General features: G+C 44.5%; 1 protein-coding gene across 3 annotated transcripts in view; it reads right to left on the reverse strand.

The window, feature by feature from the left end:
- The window catches only part of LOC137427334 (uncharacterized), a 359992-nt gene that overhangs the window by 188538 nt on the left and 146235 nt on the right, over positions 1 to 25219 (reverse strand). For 2 of the 3 annotated variants that reach the window (XM_078777116.1, XM_078777117.1), the window contains one exon: positions 16894 to 18623. The exons of the other annotated variant lie outside the window; for it this stretch is intronic. In XM_078777116.1, the coding sequence (XP_078633242.1) occupies positions 17017 to 18623 (1607 nt within the window). In that variant the 3' untranslated portion in view covers positions 16894 to 17016. Of the gene's footprint in view, positions 1 to 16893; positions 18624 to 25219 lie in introns of those variants that run through there. 3 annotated transcript variants of the gene reach the window in all.

Raw genomic sequence — 25219 nt, forward strand, 5'->3', positions numbered from 1 at the left:
TGTGGACGAGCACTTCCTTGGTAGATATAAAACGGTACTGCATGCTGGCAGCCACTTTTGTGGCCAGTTAGGCCAAACAAATTGAGAGGAAATTGTAGTTAAATACGTAAGTTACACATGGCTATTTGTAAAAAGGAAATTTATTGAGATGAGAGACATTTTTCGAAGTTTTATGAATGAGTTATAATATGACATTTGGCAAGGCAAACTATTGGATGGGAAAATTAGATCTGGTTATAGAATAAATTTATTGACCCCATGAAGTTAATTCTTCGAATCATTCTTTCACTGGCATTTTGAGTTCACATTGGAAATAGTTTGGGAGAGCTTGGTTAAAAAACCTTTGGTTGCGGTATTTTGGAACGAATTGATAAACCATAGGAGATTGATAAGAATAGAAACAAATATGGACCCAAAATAGAAAGTTGGATTCATGCCTCTCATTGCAAGCGAGCACATGGGGCAAGGGAGGACGGTCCCACAGAAAATGAGGCTGCACCTAGCAGCCCAGCAGAACATTCAGTGGCAGATAAATGATAGTCGTGATTTTCATTCATTTGAATTACATTTCAACACCCCTTGCATTGATAAACATTGCATTTTCAACATATAATATTCCTACTTGAATTAAGGAAGATAGTGACATTTATTTGCCTACATGACGTACCATTATCTACTGATATTAGCGCAGCATGAGGGATAATGTATCACAACTACACATGAATAGGGGATGTAGTTCGACCCCGGGAAATAGGGGGATCAGGGTAAGACAAATAATCTGATTTATGTTACATATTAAGGGATTTTTCTTTATTTACCTTTTAGGAAGCTTGTTAGTTTGGTATATCATGTTGAATGTCATTGACATATAATTATGTTATAGGTATGAACATATACAAGGGGTAGCTCACATGTTTTACAGATGACTACAGGTGGGACAAAGAAAAAGACCTTATCAAGACAAGCCGACAAATCAGGGGAAAACAGAGACTTCTACTTCGGATACTCCTTGAAAATGGTGATATTAATCCTAGGAATGAGTTCTCTAGTAGTGGGGACTCTGTGTTGCATGCATTATTTCGGGGTAATGAGAGAACAAAATGCAACATTGGTGGCCGACATACAGATATATGATTATGCGGGACGACATAAGCAAAAGAGAAGTTTGATGGAAGATAGGGACACACCTTTAGAACCCGATGGATTACACGGGATTAATACTTTTTTACATTTAGCCCACACATGGGCTGATATAGCAAATGAAAGTAATTGTTGGATATGCACACAAATGCCGCATTCTAGTGAGAACGGAGTACCATTGGAGGCAGTTCCTTTTGGTTGGGATGAATTATGTAGTCGCTTCCCAAAGAGGTTGGTAGCAACAATATGACCTGATTTACCAATGTCGATGATGCTCGGGGATGCTCGTTGGGAAAAAGGGGGATATCAATGTGAGGAATTTGTAGACAGTTATAGGCCTAAATATGACAATGAAGTTATGCCCCCTTACATAACTATTCAACAACAAATGAAAGGGCTCCTATGTTTCATCCGACATCGAACCACAGAGAATAATAAGTTTATGGGAAACTCCACCTGCCACCATTATAGTTACGAGTTGGGCTATATGAGATTGCTTGTCCCAGTAAGGGACACTAGCTTAAAGATGATATTGTTACAGACACGACTTTGATGTTAAGGTGGGCCGAGCGGAATGGCCGTCGTGTCCGCACAAGTTACCCGATTATACTCGAACGTTGACTAGTCGCGCTACGCTAGGTCAATTGAGGAAAATGACACACGGCTGGGATTCAAAGGACACGACACCAGGGATACGGTTCTCAAGACCTCCGGAGGAGGTTATATTCGTTCGGAAGGTTAGATTACAACTACAAGAGGGACATCATAGAAAGACAGGCACTTAGACACACTTATATTAACCCCAACAGACGACAGATAAACGGGACAAAAGGCTGACTCACACGGGGATTGATGGCAAGGAAAGGCAGGCAGTCGATGGCTCAAGGTGCACTCTTGGCTCAAGGCAGAATCGACTCGGTCCGGTCCAGAGATGCAGGGAGGTCACAGCGCTCGGAAGGCAACGTTCTTTCTCCAAGCTGGGGGCGCATCTGACGTCACGTCCGGCAAGTCGCTGCGTATATCCGGCGGGGAGTGACACGCCCTCGGCTCGTTAGCTCCGCCCAGATGGAATCGGTCCGCCCTTCTTATTGGGTGCAGGGGGTTTACCAGGCTCCGCCCTTGACGAGGAGCTGACAGCCAGCCCTTTCGTGGTAACCCCGTGGAGCGCATGGTCCGGAGCGCATTGTCAATGGCGGCTAACCGAGCCGGGGTGAGGACGCACACTCCCCCACGCAGCGCCGTGCCCCTCTGTTGTTGTAGTTGTTGTTGTAGCTGTAGTAGTTGTTGTTGTTGTTTGGGGAAGAAGATGGGAGGAGGTATGGGAAAGGTCCTAAACTCACTACTGGTGCCATATAATCACATTCTGGTGCAACGAAGAGTCAGAATTAAGGGAAACGAGTCCTTAACTGACATAGACTAAGAATAACTAGCAAGATGTCCGAAAGTTGTCTACGTGAGATGCGGTGGGCCTGGGCACGACATTTAATGGGGGAAAAAGGGGAAGGTCGGTTCTACAGAGTGTTGTTTACAGACAATGGGACGAGGGAATGGGGGATTGGGGATAGTTGGGGAGTATTGGGGAAATAGGGGAATATTTACAAGCGGATATGGAGGCCAAATTCCATATTCGCAACATTGCACCCTTCTCTACCCTCGGGGCGTCCCGGCCCGATAAATTTTTACCTATTTTAGTGTGGCACTCAGATGTAGTTCCCCCTACTATTAACTCTACCCTGAGTGCGACAGTTTTACAGATATTCACAAATGAGTAAATATGTCCCCCTGTGACGTTGCACCCTTCTCCTCTCAGAAACACACCCACAGGATAACCGAATCCGGAAAGAATTCTCAAACTAAACATACAGCCGGTAGGGAGCATTATTTACACAAGACTACGCTGATATTTACACTACGATCCAGGACCTGTTTTTGGAGGAACACATGCAGATGTTATGCATAGAGAGAGAGCACGCATGCCAGCATCGATACACCAACCCACGAGTGCTCTGTGGCCTACGGCCTTTAATAATGTGCAGAGCACCCCTTCCAAGCATCAAAAGCACCACCCCATCACACAGTGAACACCATCCGGTGCACCAATAAAGTGTTTATAAATCACCGGTGGTGTCGCAGCCGGCCGATGTTCTGCCGCTGGTCTTGCCTTCATGTGGTGCACTTGGCCTTCTTACTTCTTTAAAAAATCAAGAAAGGCGCCAACCGCGTCCATTTCTGTATTGTGGCCTGGGGGCCAACTAAGAGTGGTTCACCTGTTTGGCATAGGTGCCACGTTGACCCATAAGTCCTTCCACGGGTGGTGCTTGGCCGCAAAAGAACTGCGGTCCATTGTGGGTGGCCACAAACATTGCGGTCCATATGGTGTATCGATCCAAGCAGCAAGCAGCGAAAGTGCAGGCCCACAACTGCGAAGCCAGCACCTCTCTCTCCTCTCTCTCCTCTCTCTCTCTGCCCCAAAGCCAGATCCTCGGAGGTGGGAGACAAAAGAAGAAAACAAGTGAGTAAGGTGGTAAGGGCGCAAAAGTGCACGCAATGTAAGATGATGCACACTGGGGGCACATGGGAACCAGGTGAGACAGGTACGTTCCTACCGTATGCCCCCCCCCCCCACCAGGTAACCTACATGGCCCCTCCCTTACCCCTTACTGTATCCACAAAACACAACACTACCCATAAACATCTACTTTACAAATCAACAACTGTCCCTACTGTCTTCCCCGTTCCTCCCATATACCAAATTCGTCTTCTCTCCCTCCTAACCAATCAAATTTGCCATTTTCAACTCTCATCAAAATTTGCCATCTCCAACTGCACATCAAAATTTGCCATTACCAATTCATCATCAGTCCCTCCTAGGGAGGGAGAGATGGAATCACCCCAATGTCTCATCCACGTCGTGATGCGTCTCACAAATCCTCACAGCAATTCTCATTTCTGCACAAAACAAAGAAAACACAGGTGTGGAGTCATCATCATCACCACAGGTAAGTGGCTGCGTATGGTGCGACAGGTTCATCAATCCTAACTATTTCCTAAATGACTTTAACAACTTTACACTACCCGGGGTCTTTCTCCGGCCAAACCATTGGCCCTCTTACACTATGGGTTCTAAAAACCAATTCCCATTGGCCAAACTGTGGTGCTTTTCAATTTGGGGTCTCACTCCCCCGATTCATCTCCCGGTGCCCTTGCACAATTTCTGGGCTGTGGCGTGTACCTCTCCCAGTGGGTCTACCCACCTGCACACCTCCACCACTGCAGTTGCCTCCGAGCTTACCTGCTCCTCACCCTAACCTAACTACCTGGGGAAGGCCCTCTGGCACTCTCCACACTCGGTGCCCTCTCTGGCACTGGGCTACCCGATCCACACCCGGGATCCTCAGGCACCCACTCACAACTACCGGCTCCCAGAGCCCACCTGCGGCCTCACCTGGCCGACATCCTCACAGTGGTGGAGTGCCCAACCAACTACACACACTAACAGGCTACACGCCCAGCCATTTCCACGACACTAATGCACCCATCCACAATACCATTCTGTCACCCGCACCACAAATGCCAATATCCAACCACAATTTACCTGTACCCTCTACCTAACACTTACACTACCCGCCCCGGGTACTCGTGAAAGGGGTCCACTCTTCCCCCATCCACACCTTCGCACCATGCACACCACTCCGTACCACTTACTCCAACTCTCTCCACACACCTGTACTTGCACACCTGTGCTCTCACACCTGGTGCCACCTGCACCCTTCTCTCCCCAAGCGCATTCGCGCTGATCCACACACTCACTACTCACACACTGTTCCACACACCTGTCCAGTTGCACACCTGTGCAATCACACCTGTTCAATTCTCACACACACGGCATCATCTCAGCTAACTACTCCCTTCTGAAACTTGCGCTTCCCAGTCGTCCCTTTAAACTATTGCGCTCCCTCGTCATTATCATCCATACTAATCTACCTGCGTCCCCACTACAGGTATCAGTCACTAACTAATCTTAACGTCACCTAATGTCATCTTCTAGGGCCCTATCAATATAGCCTAACCCACCCGGGCTAGTTTTCACTGCCATACACCCCATAATCTATTGCGCATTTGCCCCACATGGGAAGGGTGGCAGGGATGCCCCCCTTACCCACCGGGCCCATCGCTCACTACCAATTTTGCACATCAAATTTCAACAAATTAAAAATTTGGCCAATCCTACTCATCATCTGCCAATCACTACTGCCAATCCCTTGCCAATCATCAATTTTGTTTTTCTCTAATTTTGGGTCCAAAACACTAACCTCATCACCCAGTCTACTCAATAATGCCTCTCGGTGCGCCAATTCCTGTCCAAAGCCCGGCTTCGTAAAGCCAAGCAATGGATGCTGGTTGTTTTGTGCCAGCGGCTGGATGCGTCCGGCACTCGGTGCAGGGACGGGGGCTTACCCGGGCCGAGATCCCACGCACCATCTCGGCGTGGAGCCATCCAATGTCCCGATCTCGACCTGCCGGACTGCCTCAACAAAAAGTGGTCGCCATGACGACCCTTTCTATCGGGCTGCCCGCTCCGCCTAGTGGAGCACGGACGCGGCCGTTCAAAGCGAGGCCCAGCACGCACCGAGGGCCCGATTCGGCTATAAGTCGTTCTAAACTCCACCCCGTCTAACGTCGATGCTTCACCTGGACGCTTACACCCCGCAGCCCGTTCCTTGCTCACACCTCCAGCCGTGCCCATGCTCCTCGTACCTTTCCTTACACACCCAGGTACACCCATTCCACTCACAGCCTTGGTCACACACCTGACCACCGAACACTTTGGCACACATTCGTTGCTCGCACACCTCACCAATACACCGCTTCGCGCCCCCTCCTCGGTCACCTCCTCTGTGACAATCACAGGTGTGCCCTCATTCGCACACCCAACCACGTGCCTCACCACCAACTCCAGCGTGCATTCCCACTCACGCTCTACCATTCCAGGTGTGCATCCTTCCATCCCAGGTGTACATCCTCGCTCACCTGTCACAACCAACTCACTCTCCTTGTCACTCTCACTACTCTCACCTCCATTCTTGACAGCGCACTCACCCTTACTCTTGACAGCGCACTCTTTCCTCGTGCACCTGTCCGTCACACACCTTTCTCGCGCACACTCTCCCGTTACACCCTCTGTAACACTCACCACAGGTGGACACTCTTCCTTACTTCTGACAGCGCACTCTTTCCTCATGCACCTGTCCGTCACACACCTTTCTCGCGCACACTCTCCCATTACACCCTCTGTAACACTCACCACACCGCGCTTCCACGTGCTCCCTCGCACACGCGCTACGACCGACTCACTCTCGCCAGCACCCTCACTCCTTGGCACGCACTTTTTCCTCACACACCCCAGAGTCGGACTTTCTTGCACACCTCCTTTTTCGCACACCAGACCTGTCGCACACTTCACCCACGGCCTCTCACGAACACCGGGGTCCATCTCGACCCCCAAGCTCCTTAAATCCCCTGGCGCATCATACGCACGACCATATTGGTCACCACTTACACCGGGTCCTCTTCCTCTTCGCTTCTCCTCCGTCACCTGCGAATCCCTCATCCGGTTAATGAGCACATCATCACGATCCAAACACAGACTTTGGACCAATTCTTTCATCTCCTCTTTTATCTCTTTCTTATCCCCTCTCCGTCGCTTCTTAATTTCGCTCATCCCTTCTTCCACTTCTTCTAATTTGTGCTTCACCTCTTTTATTCCCCGGTACATCTCCTCAAGCTCATCCTCTAAGGCTACCTTGACCGTTTCCATGTGCGTCCTCACCTGCCGGTCCGTCGTCTCCATTACCTCTATCACCTCGTCCAACCTCGTTGTCAGTCCCTCACGTACCATCTGACATTCCCTCTTCGTCGCCACCAAGTCATCTTTTAGTTCTTTCTGCGTCGCTTTTAACCCTCCTAATACCGCAGTGTTCCTTTGAACCTGCTCCGTTAGTCCTTTTTGTCCCTCCGTCAGCTGTTCCACCTCCTGCGTCAGGTCCTCTATGCCCCCTTGTAACTTTACAGTCCCCTTTCTCACCTCCTTCTCCATGTGCTCCTTACAGTGCCTCACCTCCTCGCGCACTCCTCTTCTGATCTCCGCTCCCATCACTTGCATCTCCTGCCCAGATGCCACCCTCATCTGCTCCATCTCCTCCCTGTGAGCATCCAGTTTGGTTTCTACCCCCATTCTGACCCCCTATATCTGCTGCCCCATTTGGTTAACTTCCCTTTCCGCTTGGTCCCTCATGTCCCTCAATTTGCCTTCCATTCTGTTTTCTAACCCCTCTAACCCATTTTTCACTCCCTCTATCTGATTCTCCTGGGCAGCCATTCTATTTTCTACCCCCTCTAACCCCTTTTGCATCCCTTCCATTTGATTCTCTTGAGCGGCCATTCTGTTTTCTACCCCCATTAGCCCATTTCTCACCTCTTTTATCCCATTGTCTAACCCCTCAAAATTTTTGTCTACCTTCTCACCAGTACCCCTCGCTTCGTCCCTCATTACCCCCATTTGGTTTCCCATTACCCCCAATTGGTTTCCCATTCGCTCACTCTGAGCCCTCATTTCCTCCCTCATTTCCTCGCTATTCTGGGCCATAAGGGCCTTCATTTGTATGAAAAACAAGTTCAAATCCACCGGGGGCGCTGCCACGGTCGCGGGCGCGGTGACCAGCGAGGCGCCATTTTGTGCGTTTGCTACCCTCGTTGCTTCGCTCTCCTCGCGTCCCTCAATTTGGTCCTGGACCGACCCTGCCTCACTCTCCACTACCGGACCCCAGCTGTCTTGGTCTGCCATAGCGCGACTTTCAAAATTCGGGTTTTTATTTCCGTATAACAAAATCAAATTTCGCCGTTATAATTTCGTCGAGCGCAGTAAACGCGCTCCGGATCGATTCTACCTCCCAAGGTTTGGGCCTAACAACGCGCGGGAAACGCGCTCCGAATCGATTCTACTACAAATTTGGGCCTACTAACGCGCGGGAAACGCGCTCCGAATCGATTCTACTACAAATTTGGGCCTAATAAATTTAGTCCCGGGTTCGAATTCCACTCCTCGACACCAATTGTTACAGACACGACTTTGATGTTAAGGTGGGCCGAGCGGAATGGCCGTCGTGTCCGCACAAGTTACCCGATTATACTCGAACGTTGACTAGTCGCGCTACGCTAGGTCAATTGAGGAAAATGACACACGGCTGGGATTCAAAGGACACGACACCAGGGATACGGTTCTCAAGACCTCCGGAGGAGGTTATATTCGTTCGGAAGGTTAGATTACAACTACAAGAGGGACATCATAGAAAGACAGGCACTTAGACACACTTATATTAACCCCAACAGACGACAGATAAACGGGACAAAAGGCTGACTCACACGGGGATTGATGGCAAGGAAAGGCAGGCAGTCGATGGCTCAAGGTGCACTCTTGGCTCAAGGCAGAATCGACTCGGTCCGGTCCAGAGATGCAGGGAGGTCACAGCGCTCGGAAGGCAACGTTCTTTCTCCAAGCTGGGGGCGCATCTGACGTCACGTCCGGCAAGTCGCTGCGTATATCCGGCAGGGAGTGACATGCCCTCGGCTCGTTAGCTCCGCCCAGATGGAATCTGTCCGCCCTTATTATTGGGTGCGGGGGGTTTACCAGGCTCCGCCCTTGACGAGGAGCTGACAGCCAGCCCTTTCGTGGTAACCCCGTGGAGCGCATGGTCCGGAGCGCATTGTCAATGGCGGCTAACCGAGCCGGGGTGAGGACGCACACTCCCCCGCGCAGCGCCGTGCCCCTCTGTTGTTGTAGTTGTTGTTGTAGCTGTAGTTGTTGTTGTTGTTGTTTGGGGAAGAAGATGGGAGGAGGTATGGGAAAGGTCCTAAACTCACTACTGGTGCCATATAATCACATTCTGGTGCAACGAAGAGTCAGAATTAAGGGAAACGAGTCCTTAACTGACATAGACTAAGAATAACTAGCAAGATGTCCGAAAGTTGTCTACGTGAGATGCGGTGGGCCTGGGCACGACATTTAATGGGGGAAAAAGGGGAAGGTCGGTTCTACAGAGTGTTGTTTACAGACAATGGGACTAGGGAATGGGGGATTGGGGATAGTTGGGGAGTATTGGGGAAATAGGGGAATATTTACAAGCGGATATGGAGGCCAAATTCCATATTCGCAACAATATCTTTGTATTGGGAAGGAACTTGGACAACAGATACGACATGGACATATAATAATACATATTTTATATGTGGACACAAGGCATATCCGTATCTTCCATCGGGATGGTTCGGAACATGTTTCCTGGGGTTTGTGCTTCCACACATGCGTTTGTTAACAAAGTCACCAAAGCATATCCTGCATTCTAGGCAGAAAAGAACCATTAGCATGGGGGAATGGATTGGAATGGTAATATTTCCATTTTATGGAACCTGGAAGGCAGGGCGAGAACTTAGGCACATGGCATTGGCTATGGAGAAGTTGGCAAATAAAACAGCTAGTGGATTGGAAAAACGACGAGGTCGGACAGGAAGCCACGCTTACCTTTTTAAGATCCAAGATCCTGTCGATGTCCACTCGATCCCCGTACGGTAGCCACCAAGTTGTCCGGGAATGTTAAAGGACTCAGGAGACTCCAATGACTGAGACAGTTTTACAAAGTAAGGATTTATTATAATTTATGGATCACTTGTTTCAATATAATAAGGAACTACAATACAATAACGAATTTGGTAATTCAAGTCGTTGGTTCTTCTCCTTTGGCCGGTCTTCTTTGGCTGGTTCTCTGCGCTGTCCTCGTTCCGTTCGTCAGAGCTTCTGATGACAAGACTGTTCTTCCTAGGACGTTGTTCACGTTTTATGGTCACAGAAATCTTAATCCTCTCTGCGCTAATCTTACTCGGTCGCCTCACCGGCACCAGCTCGCTCCCCCCTGCTGGGAATTCCTTCAATGCTACATTTGCTTCACAATAGTGAAAGCCTAGGAATGTGCTCTAGCCCGGGGCTGTGACAAGGTAAAACAAAAGGACTCCCAGGTTCCATGTTCCGAGATACATTCCTGACATTCTTACGAACCACCTGCGACTACCTGCTCCGTTACCAGTCCCAACCAATGAGTTACACTTCCACAATATCCACAGTTTCATATCACAAAATTACGTTCTGCCAGCTGAAGTGTTCTCGACGCAAACGTGATTGGTTGTTGACTGCCGTCCTCCATGATGTGAGATAGTGCAGGCCCAACTCCATATGAAGAAGCATCCACTGATAGAACCAGGAGGTTATCACTACTGCAGTGAATCAAAACATCAACGAATGTGAGCAAGCGTTTTGCCTCCCGGAAATCCTTACTCTGCTCCATAACACGGTTGAAAGCAAAGCATTCAGAATCATTGGAATCTCCCGCGATGAAGCTAAATCCAAGGGCCTCTCACTCACTCACCGCAGGCAGGTTGGTGGTCTTTCTGTCTTCTACAGACTCCTCTCTGGCCTTGCCCCCCCAGCTCTCTCTGGGCTCTGCCCCGCAAATATTCCTACAGGTCGCACAAGATCTGCCTGCAACCCTCTTATGGTTAAACTGCCAAAATCAAGACTCTCTGCTCACCTTCACTCCTCTTTTCTCCCGCCTCTGGAACAAACTCCCTCACTCTCTTCAATCCCACTCCACCCTACAGGTCTTTAAAACAGCTGTTCACCACCATCTCTTATCTTCCCCCATCCAAAAGCTTGATCTTTTCTATGCCCACTAATTTCACCCCAATTCCACTTTTTTGAAATACCAACTTCTGTCCTGGAAGTCCTTGTGTTTTATACTTCTCCCACCCCCCCCCCCTTCCCACGCCTCCTCCCCCCAAGCCCTCTCCCTCCCACACATCTCCCTGCTCTCAAATGTTGTGTTTGTGTGCTTCCCCTTCTCTCCCCATCTCGTCTTCCGCTCCCTCTTTTTGGGTATTTTGTTTGTCTGGTTGATTTGTTTGTGAAGTAAATGTTAGCTGTTTCACGAGCCTCGATTCAGTATACAAAAAAAAGAACGTACTGTTTGTGGACCTCCACTATTAGTGAGACCACGGAATACTTGACAAGCCACTGCATCACATGATTATTGTGTGGCCATTGGTAACTCAAGGGTGGGCCATTATGATGTTTCTTTCCCTCCATTGCCAAACTCTGGAACTCTTTACTTTCCCATGTAAATTCCAAACATAGGCTTCCCCCTTTGCAAAAAGCATTTTTCCTTTCTTCAAAAACTTAGACTATTCTCTTTCTTCACTTTCCTATCAATGCAGCTCTTTTATTTAAGGCCTGGCCTCGATGAGGGCTTGAGGGTAGATCGTAAATCAAAATAACAATTATTGTATTGAGGAATATATGAAACCTCCCACCCACCTCAGTACGGATACAAGCGGCGTCGTTGGGGTGGAAAATCAAAATCATGATTGTATCGAGATATTATCAAACCAACTGTTTCTGCCAAACCCACGATTGTGTTTACTTCCGGATCAGGAACAGTTTCGTACAGATCAAAAGTCAAAATCAAAACACGTGGCTTCGCAGTTGTTTTGCCGCCATGTATTGTGGGACGGAATTATCGGAAGGGCAGCAGGGGAAGAGAAAGGAAGGGGAGAAGGGAGAGAAGGGGAGGGAAGGAAGGGGAGAGGAAGGAGAAGGGAGAAAAGGAGGGGAGTTGAAGGTGGGCGACCGGGTGGTTGAGGAAGGGGAAGGGGAGTGGAAGGGAAGGTTGAGTGAGGAATGGGAAGGGGAGGAGAGAGGGAGTAAAGGATGGAGGAGGGGAGAGTGGAAGAGAGGGTTGTAGTTAACGTTGTAATGGTCATCATTTCCCACATTAAATTCTTCGTTTATAAGTTAATCAAAATTTATCGGATTTCCACCAAGTTTGTTGGAATCCAGTGTTCATCCACTCCAGCAACCACCAAAACCGAAATCAGAGTGAGAATGAACAAGCGAAGGCCTGAAGAACACTTAAGATCATCTGACCCATAAATACCCACGTTGTCCTTAAAAGCCGTAAGTTGTTCAAAACTCATCGGGTTTACACTAAACTTGTTTTTACCCACAGACCGACCGAAAATATACATTGCTTAATAATAACAGGCTGTATATGTGTGTCGTTGGTTATTGTCTCCATAAATTGGGTATTAGAAGGAGGAACTGAGTCCTCCAAGCCAAGTTGTGTTGTTCTGAGTTTAGTTCCAAGGGATCTTTTTAGCATCATCACTGAGCCCCTTACAGCCTCCTACTGTAGTTTGTTTGTGGTAATGGTCCAGGGATGTTTTTTAAGATCTCTGCAAGGTTCTTCTTTATCATTCCCGTTGCCCAAATTATCACTGGTACAATGTTGGCGCTGTTCAGCTTCCAGGATCTTTTCACTTCATTCTTGAGGTCTTTGTATTTGGTTATTTTCTTGATTTCTGCATTATTTAGGCCAAAATCGCTGGGTACTGATATCTCAATCAGCTATACGGTCCTTTCCTTTTTGTTCCTGAGTTCTATGTCCAGTCGCAATGCTTTGTTTTCTATGTTCACGCTTGATTAATCATCAGGTCATATGTGAGCATTATATCCTTGTTTTCAACGATTGCTTTTGGTTCATGTTTCCAAGTTTTGTGGAACTGGGATATTGAAATTTCTGCAGATGTGCCAGTGGATTACACTACACACCTTGTCATACCTTTGGATGTACAGAATCTCTCACAAGTTTTTTTTTTTTACATCCCGATAGGAGGTGGTTCGTGCTTTATTTTTCTTCCTTGCAGAACCTAAACTTGTCCGATTTACTCAGTCCTGCCATATTTTTAAATCCATTGGTGTAGTGTCCTTGGTCTTGGGCATTAATAAATGATTCGTTCACATTCCCAGTTGAGTTGGCCTCTTCTGAGCCATTCCAGTGATCCTTCTCTGTCTATCCCCAATATGTCCAACTCTTTTTTATATTTCCCTGCTCTTTTGTCTTTCTCCCAGTTGTCACTATATACACAACATGACCAAAGTATGTGGACACCCGAACATCACACATCTCATTCCAAAATCATGGGCATTAATATGGAGTTGGTCCCCCCCTTTGCTGCTATAACAGCCTCCACTCTTCTGGGAAGGCTTTCCACGAGATGTTGGAACATTGCTGCGGGGATTTGCTTCCATTCAGCCACAAGAGCATGAGTGAGGTCGGGCACTGATGTTGGGAGATTACGCCTGGTCCGCATTCCAAATCATCCCAAAGGTTTCGATGGGGTTGAGGTCAGGGCTCTGTGCAGGCCACTCAAGTTCTTCCACATTGATCTCGACAAATAAGTTCTGTATGGACCTCGCTTTGTGCAAGGGGGCATCGCCATGCTGAAGCAGGAAAAGGACTTCCACAAACTGTTGCCAAAAAAATTGGAAGCACACAATCGTCGAGAATGTCATTGTGTGCTGTGGCGTTAAGAGCTCCCTTCACTTGAACTGAGGGGCCCAGCCCGAACCATGAAGAACAGCCCCAGACCATTATTCCTCCTCCACCAAACTTTACAGTTGGCACGATGCATTCAGGCAGGCAGCGTTCTCCTGGCATCTGTCAATCCCAGATTCGTACGTCTGACTGCAAGATGGTGAAGCGTGACTCATCGGGACAGAAAATGTGTATCCACTACTCCAGTGCAATGGTGGTGAGCTTTACCCACTCCAGCCGATGCTTGGCATTGCTCATGGTGATATTAGGCTTGTGAACGGCTGCTCGGCCATGGAAGCCCATTTCATAAAGCTCCCGACGAACAGTTGTTGTGCTGACGTTGCTTCCAGAGGCAGTTTGGAACTCGGTAATGTGTTGCAACCGGGGATAGACGATCTTTCCACTTCGCGCTTCAGCACTCGGCGGTCCCGTTCTGTGAACTTGTGTGGCCTACCACTTCACGGCTGAGTTGTTGCTCCAAGATGTTTCCACGTCACAATAACAGCACTTACAGTTGACCATGGCAGCTCGAGCAGGGCAGAAATTTGACGAACTTAATTGTTGGAAAGGTGGCATCCTATGACGGTGCCACGTTGAACGTCACTGAGCTCTTCAGTACGGCCCATTCTACTGCCAACGTTTGTCTATGGAGATTGCATAGCTGTGTGCTTGATTATATATACCTGTCAGCAATGTGAGTAGCTGAAATAGCTGAATCCAGAAGGGGTGTCCGCATACTTTTGGTCATGTCGTGTATCTGCTGATATTTCATCTTGTATTTTTTGCAATCATTGGGGCTGTATTCATTGCCATTTCAGTTTGGTGTGTGACATCTTCCAATTGCCCCTGTTTGTGGAAGTCTTTTGCAAGGTGAGTGAGAGATACCTTTTCTGGCTTCTTGTGTTCATGGTTATGTACAAATTGTATTCAGTAGTCTGTTGAGCTTTTCACATACTCTGCTAATCCTATAGTCGTCGCACTGTGCACTTGATTGAGTTCCATCACTCCACCACGTCCTTCTTTCCTGGGCAGGTACATCTTTGGGATACACTGATTTTTGTAGAACATTTTGTGGATAGTGAGGAGTTTCCTTGTTTTGATATCCGCATTTGGCCAGTTTACTCTTCCCCAGCTTTGTTGTCGAAATCTTGTATTGTCGTATTTAGGTCGATTTTTTGGTGTCCGTTTTTGTTGTGCGAATGTGCACTTCGGACACTTAACGAGGCCAAATTTCATTTGGATGTAGTCGGAGAACCGTTTCACAAATTTCAGTTGTTCTGCCAATTTTTCGTTGTTCAGTGGAAAGAGGTTTAAATCATCCATATATAGCAGATGCAGCACCTTTCTTGTTTCTCTGGATGTTCTTTTATTGGATGTTATGGTGTATTCCTGTCCTTGCTCATTCATGAGGTTACTTAGTGGGTCCAGGACCAGGCAAAACAGGAGAGGAGAAGGCCGTCTCCTGGAAGATCCTGCGTCATATCTTTACTCTTGGTATTTCAATCTTTCCTTCTGAGTGCTGAAGGTTTAGTGTCATCTTCCATAGATCCATAGCTTTCTCAAACAGCTTGATTATTTGGGATTCATCTTGTGCATTTGCATGCATTTTATCATCCATAAATGTGGGATACTGTCAAAAGCTTTTTTACAGTCCATCCATGCTGTGGACAATTTGTTTCTTATCGTGCTGCAATTTTTGATTATGGCCTCGTTTAGTAATAGGTGGTCTCTTGTACCGTAACATCCTCTCTTGCATCCATTCTGTTCTGTTTCTAGGCCTCCTTGTTGTGTTAGATGGTGGTTAAAGGTGGTCAAGAGGTCAAAGTCTGTAATAAGGCTATAACACGAGAATGGCTGAATTGATACAATTCAAACTTGGTACAGGTATGTATTATGATGGAAAGATTAACCGATTAGATTTTGGGTTGAAGGGGTCAAAGATTAAAGGTCAAAGTCTGTAATAGGTCTATAATTTGAGAATGGCAAAAGGGATCTAATTCAAACTGGGTACAGATGTGTGATGATGTAAAGATCAACTGATTAGATTTTGGGGGGCCCGAGGTCAAAGGCCAAAGGTCAGAGGTCATGTCAGGTAAAAATGTGCTGACTTGGGCACAGCTGAATGAATTTAAATCAAACATGATACAAGGATTATAATGATGTAATAATGTGGGCGGAGGCATATCAGTCGACGTCATCATGGAGAAGAGTGCCGTTCTAATTCATAAATTGAAATGAGTATGTGAATCTTTTTGGGAAAACTTAAGCTTGAATACCATTGTAAAGATATGTGTGCACAAAATAATTCAATTTAAAACTAATTAAATAATGCAACTATCAGAGAACAGAACATGGTTCACAAGGGCATTGTGAAGATAGCCCTCAGTGATTCAGACAGTGTTCTGTTGTTTATACACCGCCCAAACAACTATGTGGCATTCTCTCAAACAGCGTTTTTACCACAGAGGTTACACAGGTCCTTGCTATTATTTTCAGCTATTTTCTCTCAAAATTGTGAGTTGGACAGGCGACTGGGACGGACTTTTATGAAGTCAGTGAGCATGACGGAGGAGCGGAACGTGTTAAAAATTCCGCTGTTTCGGTGTGGGAATGCCCATTTTGCTTTTATGAGCGGGAGAGGGAAGAAGGGAGGGAGAGAGAGGAAAGATTGGACAGATTTGGAAGGGAGGATTGTGGAGTTGTGGTGTGGAGGGGGTCGAAGGCTTGAAGTGGGGGAGGGGATTGATGCGTTAGGGCTGGTAGTGAGAGGACCTTGTGTTGGGGGAAGAAAAAGCAAAAAAGGGACAGAGTTGGAAGGAGGAGGGTAAGTCTTTGTGGGGGGAAGACTTTCAGTGGGGAGGGGGCAGTTGAGAAGTTGTCAGAATTGCATGTGTTAGTTTATTCAGTAAAAACGTCATTGGCCACAGGTGTGTGTGTGTGTGTGTGTGTGTGTGTGTGTGTGTGTCAATGTAAGCAGGTGACACAAACATCCTCCAGGTAAGGTGCTCGTGTGTTTTAAAGCAGGATGATTGAATGAAAGACTTTTTGCAAATGGTGTTCGGGTCCCAGTCCTATTCCCGATTCATAAATTTATCTCCCTTCTTATCCATCTTGCCCACCTGCATCTCATTCCTCCCCACACCCATTGTTGGTCCTAGTCGGCCTCAATCTCTAGTCGGCCTCAATCTCTTCCACGAGACTTGGCTACGTATAAAATGGTAAAATAAAAAGTGTATCATGAGCTCACATGATTTGATGAAGGATTTTACACAAATTTTGCATTTGCATGAACATTCTCTTTATTGGTAATCTCCTTGTTCTCCATTGTGATTTCCACATGTTTTCTCAGGTGGCATGACCGATTGAATGATTCTTTACAAACTGTGCATTTGTACAGTCATTCTCTGTTGTGAATTCTCATGTGTTGTTTAAGGGTGGATGAATGTTTAAAAGATTTTCCACAACTTGTGCATTTGTATGGGCGTTCATCATTGTGAATTATCATGTGTGATTTAAGGCTGGATGATCGATTAAAAGATTTCCCACAACTTGTGCATTTGTATGGGCGTTCACCATTGTGAATTCTCATGTGTTGTTTAAGGTGGGATGATTGATTAAAAGATTTTCCACAACTTGTGCATTTGTATGGGCGTTCACCATTGTGAATTCTCATGTGTTGTTTAAGGTGGGATGAATGTTTAAAAGATTTTCCACAACTTGTGCATTCGTATGGGCGTTCACCATTGTGAATTATCACGTGCCTTTTAAGGGTGGATGATTGATTAAAAGATTTTCCACAACTTGTGCATTCGTATGGGCGTTCCCCATTGTGAATTTGCATGTGTGATTTAAGGCTGGATGATCGATTAAAAGATTTTCCACAAATTGTGCATTTGTATGGGCGTTCACCATTGTGAATTATCATGTGTGATTTAAGGCTGGATGATTGATTAAAAGATTTTCCACAACTTGTGCATTCGTATGGGCGTTCACCATTGTGAATTATCATGTGTGATTTAAGGCTGGATGATTGATTAAAAGATTTTCCACAAATTGTGCATTTGTATGGGCGTTCACCATTGTGAATTTTCATGTGTGATTTAAGGCTGGATGATCGATTAAAAGATTTTCCACAACTTGTGCATTTGTATGGGCGTTCACCATTGTGAATTTGCATGTGCCTTTTAAGGTGGGATGAATGTTTAAAAGATTTTCCACAACTTGTGCATTTGTATGGGCGTTCACCATTGTGAATTTTCATGTGCCTTATAAGGGTGCATGAATGTTTAAAAGATTTTCCACAACTTGTGCATTTGTATGGGCGTTCATCATTGTGAAATTGTATGTGTGATTTAAGGCTGGATGATCGATTAAAAGATTTTCCACGACTTGTGCATTTGTGTGGGCGTTCCCCATTGTGAATTATCATGTGCCTTTTAAGATGGGATGAATGTTTGAAAGATTTTCCACAACTTGTGCATTTGTATGGGCGTTCATCATTGTGAATTCTCATGTGTCTTTTAAGGCTGGATGACAGATTAAAAGATTTTCCACAACTTGTGCATTTGTATGGGCGTTCATCATTGTGAATTGTCATGTGTATTTTCAAGCTGTGTGACCGATTAAAAGCTTTTCCACAACTCGTGCATTTGTATAGGCGTTCACCATTGTGAATTGTCATGTGTATTTTCAAGCTGTGTGACTGATTAAAAGCTTTTCCACAACTTGTGCATTTGTATGGGCGTTCACCATTGTGAATTTTCATGTGCCTTATAAGGGTGCATGAATGTTTAAAAGATTTTCCACAACTTATACATTTGTATGGGCGTTCATCATTGTCTCCTTTGTGAACGTGGTGAACATTTTTACGTGCAAACAATTCATTTTTCGTTTTGTTGTGTTTGTAAAAAGTCTTGTTTGCTTCAGTTGGCGAGTCCTGTGGGCCTGGGTCTACACTGTTCATAAAAGTAGGTGCAGTCTCCCTTGCAGATTCAATGGACCCACCTGGAAATACAACATCACGTGACATGTAAAAAAAAACAAAAACATGTACAGATACATTCAAAGTACACCGCCCCCATGGCAAATAATTAAATATCCTACAGCGCGGCATTGCCGGGGCATTCGTGCCTGAGACTGCATGCGCATAATGGCCTCTGGCGCCCGGCAATACCGCAGTGCAGCTCATTGAGGCTGCATTGGGAGGGAGAGGTGGACACTAATTGATTGATTAATTGCATAATTAAAATCAATAAAAGATTATCACAAAATATTTTCTTAATCAATTGGCTAATAGCATAACTAAACCACTAGTGCTTCATCCGAAGATGTATCTTTTAGAAATGTAATTAAATATGTCATTAATATAAATTAAATAATTAATTGATTGATCAATAAATAATTAATCGATTAATCAATAAATAATTAATCGATTAAATGATTAACCAATAAATCAAAAATATCCTTGATAGCCACATCACTTGGTCACTCATGTCCAAATATTAGCTTCCGAGCTCAAAAGGTGCCTGAGATATTGGCCAAATGAGAAAGAAAATAAATGATTAATAATGAAAATAAATAAAAAATAATCATTAAAAAATTAAATTATTAATCAATTCGGTCATAGAACACATAAACCACCACCATTTCATAAGAATTGGTAACTTAAAAAAAAATTTTTTAGTCATTAATCGAATAATTAAATCATTAATCGATTAATTGATTAATTAATAAATCAAAAATAGCCTTTGCAGCCAAATCACCTGGTCATTGGCACGTCCAAATATCAGCTTCCTAACTCAAAAGGTGCCTGAGTTAATGGTCAGAAGAGAAAGGAAATTTGATTAATTAAATAAGTACTTAATTTATCGCTAATAATTAAATAACTCCTCAATGAATTGATTAATCAAAAAACAAAAAATGCCGTTTTTGACAAAGGATTTGCTCACTATTGTGCCAAAATTTCAGCTTCCTGGCTCAAAGGATGGCTGAGATATCGTCCGGACAACCAAGAAAACAAGAAAGAAAACAAACAAACAACCAGAGTGAAAACTGAGTACTCCCTTTCAGTGTGCGTCACTGCCGAGCCTCCTTCGGTGCCCGGCAATGACGATTTGCAATGCCTGGAGATGGCATAGGAAAGGTGCAGTGTACAACAAACAAACAGAGTGAAAACTGAGTACTCCCTTTCAGTGTGCGTCACTGCCGAGCCCCCTTCGGTGCCCAGCAATGACGATTTGCAATGCTTGGAGATGGCATAGGAAAGGTGCGGTGTACAATTAAAATCAATAAAAGATTATCACAAAATATTTTCTTAATCAATTGGCTAATAGCATAACTAAACCACTAGTGCTTCATCCGAAGATGGATCTTTTAGAAATGTAATTAAATGTGTCATTAATATAAATTAAATAATTAATTGATTAATCAATAAATAATTGATCGATTAATCAATAAATAATTAATCGATTAAATGATTAATCAATAAATCAAAAATATCCTTGATAGCCACATCACTTGGTCACTGTCATGTCCAAATATTAGCTTCCCAGCTCAAAAGGTGCCTGAGATATTGGCCAAATGAGAAAGAAAATAAATAAATGATTAATAATGAAAATAAATAAATAATAATCATGAAAAAATTAAATTATTAATCAATTCGGTCACAGAACACATAAAACCACCACCATTTCATCAGAATCTGCAACTGAAATGTATATATATATATTTTTTAGTAATTAATCGAATAATTAAATAATTAATCGATTAATTGATTAATCAATAAATCAAAAATATCCTTGATAGCCACATCACTTGGTCACTCATGTCCAAATATTAGCTTCCGAGCTCAAAAGGTCCCTGAGATATTGGCCAAATGAGAAAGAAAATAAAATAAAAGATTAATAATGGAAATAACTAAATAATAATCATTAAAAAATTAAATCATTAATCAATTCGGTCATAGAACACATAAACCACCACCATTTCATCATAAGGTGTAACTAAAAAAAACAAAACAAATTTAGTCATTAATCGAATAATTAAATAATTTATCGATGAATTGCTTAATTGATTAATTAATAAATCAAAAATAGCCTTTGCAGCCAAATCACCTAGTCATTGGCATGTCCAAATATCAGCTTCCGAACTCAAAAGGTGCCTGAGTTAATGGTCAGAAGAGAAAGGAAATTTGATTAATTAGATAAGTACTTAATTAATCGCTAATAATTAAATAACTCCTCAATTAATTGATTAATCAAAAAACTAAAAATATCGTTTTTGACAAAGGATTTGCTCACTATTGTGCCAAAATTTCAGCTTCCTAGCTCAAAGGATGGCTGAGATATCGCCCGGACAACCAAACAAACAAACAAGAAAGCAAACAAGTACAGATACATTCAAAGTACACCGCCCCATGCCAAATAATTAAATATGCTGCAGCGCGGCATTGCCGGGGCGCCTCAGGCGCCCGGCAATACCGCAGTGCAGCTCATTGAGGCTGCATTGGGAGGGAGAGGTGTACACTAATTGATTGATTAATTGTATAATTAAAATCAATAAAAGATTATCACAAAATATTTTCATCAATTGGCTAATCACATAACTAAACCACTAGTGCTTCATCCGAAGATGTATCTTTTAGAAATTTAATTAAATCAGTCATTTATAAAAAATTAAATAATTAATTGATTACTCAATAAATAATTAATCGATTAATCAATAAATAATTAATAGATGAAATGATTAATCAATAAATCAAAAATATCCTTGATAGCCACATCACTTGGTCACTCATGTCCAAATATTAGCTTCCCAGCTCAAAAGGTGCCTGAGATATTGGCCAAATGAGAAAGAAAATAAATAAATGATTAATAATGAAAATAAATAAATAATAATCATAAAAAAATTAAATTATTAATCAATTTGGTCAGAGAACACATAAACTACCACTATTTCATCAGAATCTGTAACTTAAAAAAAAAATTCTTTTTGTCATGAATCGAATAATTAAATAATTAATCGATTAATTGATTAATTAATAAATCAAAAATATCCTTAGCAGCCAAATCACCTGGTCATTGGCATGTCCAAATATCAGCTTCCTAACTCAAAAGGTGCCTGAGTTAATGCTCAGAAGAGAAAGGAAATTTGATTAATTAAATAAGTACTTAATTAATCGCTAATAATTAAATAACTCCTCAATTTATTGATTAATCAAAAAAAAAAAATTCCGTTTTTGACAAAGGACTTGCTCACTACTGTGCCAAAATTTCAGCTTCCTAGCTCAAAGGATGGCTGAGATATCGCCCGGACAACCAAACAAACAAGAAAGAAAACAAGAAAGAAAACAAGAAAACAAGAAACCAGAGTGAAAACTGAGTACTCCCTTTCAGCGTGCGTCACTGCCGAGCCCCCTTTGGTGCCCGGCAATGACGATTTGCAATGCCTTGAGATGGCATAGGAAAGGAGCGGTGTACAACAAGAAAGAAAGCAAGAAACCAGAGTGAAAACTGAGTACTCTCTTTCAGCGTGCGTCACTGCCGAGCCCCCTTTGGTGCCCGGCAATGACGATTTGCAATGCCTGGAGATGGCATAGGAAAGGAGCGGTGTACAACAAACAAACAACCAGAGTGAAAACTGAGTACTCCCTTTCAGCGTGCGTCACTGCCGAGCTCCCTTTGGTGCCCAGCAATGACGATTTGCAATGCCTGGAGATGGCAGAGGAAAGGTGCGGTTTACAAAAATCTGATATTGCTCAATACTCGTGATATAATTCTGACAAACGTACACAAACATGTACATATTGTTACGTTTGTGGGGGAAGGGGATATAATACCATAGTGGAAATAGGATTGCATAGTAATAGTATGGACCATGTACGGGTCGGAGACATCTCAATGTATCAAGGAGGGAAAACTGAGATTAAGATCGTTTACGTGTCACCACACGGGAGGGTGGCGTTGTGTTGACTCAGTTGGATATAAGATTAGTTCTCTCCCAGTTTGTGATTACCCTCGGTGGTTTTTCCTTTTGTTTTTACAATTATAAGATGCCGGCCATATAAACGCACATATTTAACCAATAACAACAACAACAATCACCGACAGTGTCCGGACATTACGATCGACAAGTAAACCCCGCCCCACCAACCGACTAAGGAACAAGGCGACACCCCCAGAGTGGGACGAGGTGCGTGGAAACTATCGTAACCGGCAGACCACAACCCGAGCTTCGTCATTCGATAATCTCGCAGTTCACTCTCAAATATCCTGTGCCAAGGATCGTGGTCCAATCCCATGAGAATGTGTGTTGGTGTGCATGTGTGTATGTGTGTATGTGTGTCGCAACCAATGACAACCTGTCTTATTGTTTTGCAGCACGTTGGAGTTCAGTTAGCCTTGTGGTTAAGCGTTTGGATGTTTGGCCCACATAATTGGCTTCACAGTCTTCACATTGTATATTGTAGATGACATTCTTTCTGTCACATTTGTTCACGTGGTCTTTTGGCTTTGACAGCTGTGCTCGTAAAGAAACGCATCCTTCACAATATGAATCGTGAGCTGCAAATCTTTTGACATGTACGTATGTATTATGTATATATGGACATATGTGCAGGGTGTTTCAAAAGGATTGATACAACTTTGACTTCCTGCCATTTCTTTGTTTTTTTGACCGATACCGTTTTCCTTTTCGGGGTTTGGTGGTGTTATTGTGGTATTTGTCCCTGGGATTTTTAGCTCCGTAACTCAACGATGCCATTGACAGTGGAGCAGAAGACAAAAGTGATGGCTCTGTGGCACCAGACAAAATCATATGTAGACACCCGTTCTGCCTGCCGGTTCTGCTGGCAATACGACCTCAGAACACGTGATGGACCCACAAATTGTGCCATTCAACGTATAGTGAAACATTTTGAGCACAAAGGTACAGTGCACAACCATAGCAAGGGCAACAGTGGCCTCGCTTAAAATACATAATCTGTTCGCATTAATATACTCTTGTTGTATTTGTATTCGTTTCTTAGATCCTGCTTGATTCAAGTTTAATAAAGCCTGATATTGACCAAAAAGGATTTTCCATCATTCATTCGACGTGGATCCGAACACTGTGAATGCCGGCGAAGAGCAGACTCGCTGGATTTGTGTCTTCAGACGATACCTTAGGGCTTATGAGTCCAATGAAGTTACGGAGGCAGATAAGCTCGACGTGCTCATTAACCCTGTGTCAACGTCGGTCTATCGATATTTACCCCATTGCGCGAGCCATACCAACGCTTGCGAGGCTCGAAAGACTTTGAACGTCAAGCCTCGTGGAACGATCTACACTCGCCATTGACTCCCCCCCCCCACCGACAAGAGCCGGGAGAGACTTTGGAGCAATTTGTGCAAGCTTTGAGACACCTGAGTGGAGATTGCAACTTTAAGATTGGTACGTTGCAGGAACTTCAAGATGATTTAATGCGTGATGCTTTTCTCACTGGTCTGCAATCGCCTCATATACGACAACGGCTATTGTAGAATGACTTGGTGAATCTTGATGATGCGCATGAACAAGCTCGTACCTTGCAACTCGCTCAGACGCGTACGGGCGATCTTACCGACCTGTGAATGCTTCGACGTCAGAGGGACGACGAGGGGAGATGCAGACACTCACTCAATCTCAGGATACTCCGATCAACAGTCTCCGCCACACGACCCCCACTCCAGAAATCGGAAGGAATGGTCGATGGTGAGCCATCGTCGGCAGAGGAGTCAACTCCCAAGTTAATGATGACCACATCAGCTCCGACCAAATGTTATTTCTGTGGATATCGGAGACATCTGCATATCCAGTGTCCAGCATGCAATGCCACATGTAATAATTGTGGCAAGAAAGGACATTATGCCAAGGTGTGTCGAGCTGTCAAAACGGTCGGACACATTTCTGCTGGTATGCAATTGGAAGCCACTACCCTCTCCGTTATTTCGCCCTGCAGTCTCGCTAAAGCGGTGGTCAAGATCACGGTGAATGGGGAGGTCGCCGATGCGCTGATCGACACGGGGAGTTCGGACAGCTTCGTGAATGCTGTGTTAGTGAAGCGCCATGCTTGGCCGATCCTCCCCATGGGAAAAAGTGTGTATGGCATCATCGTTACATCAAGAGATAAGGCGATATTGTGTTGTGGAACGAGGAACTAATGAGACGAAGTACCAGAACATGAAAACGATGGTTCTGAGAGACTTATGTGCTGATCTACACTTGGGTCATGATTTGTTGCGAAGGCATGCTGATTTAAATGTGCATTTTGGGGGTACTAACCCTACCTTCTCAGTCCGTAGTCTGGCAGAGGTAGTAGTCGATCCACCATCGCCACTTGCCAACTTAACTGAGGATTGCTGTGTAAAAATTTTGTAAAAAAACCGATCCGATCGCTGTGAACCGATTGTAAACCGATCGCTGTGAAGTCAAGATGACTTACCCAGGAGCATGCGAAGTTTGTTGCGATGGAGACCAGGAAACTTCTCACCGAAGGTATCATCGAACCGAGCAAATCGCCATGGCGGGCCCAGGTATTGGTGACGACCAGTGCTAATCACACAAACGGATGGTGATAAACTATT

Source organism: Myxine glutinosa, chromosome 5, assembly GCF_964187855.1.
Source record: "Myxine glutinosa chromosome 5, kmMyxGlut1.1, whole genome shotgun sequence".
NCBI lineage: Eukaryota > Metazoa > Chordata > Myxini > Myxiniformes > Myxinidae > Myxine > Myxine glutinosa.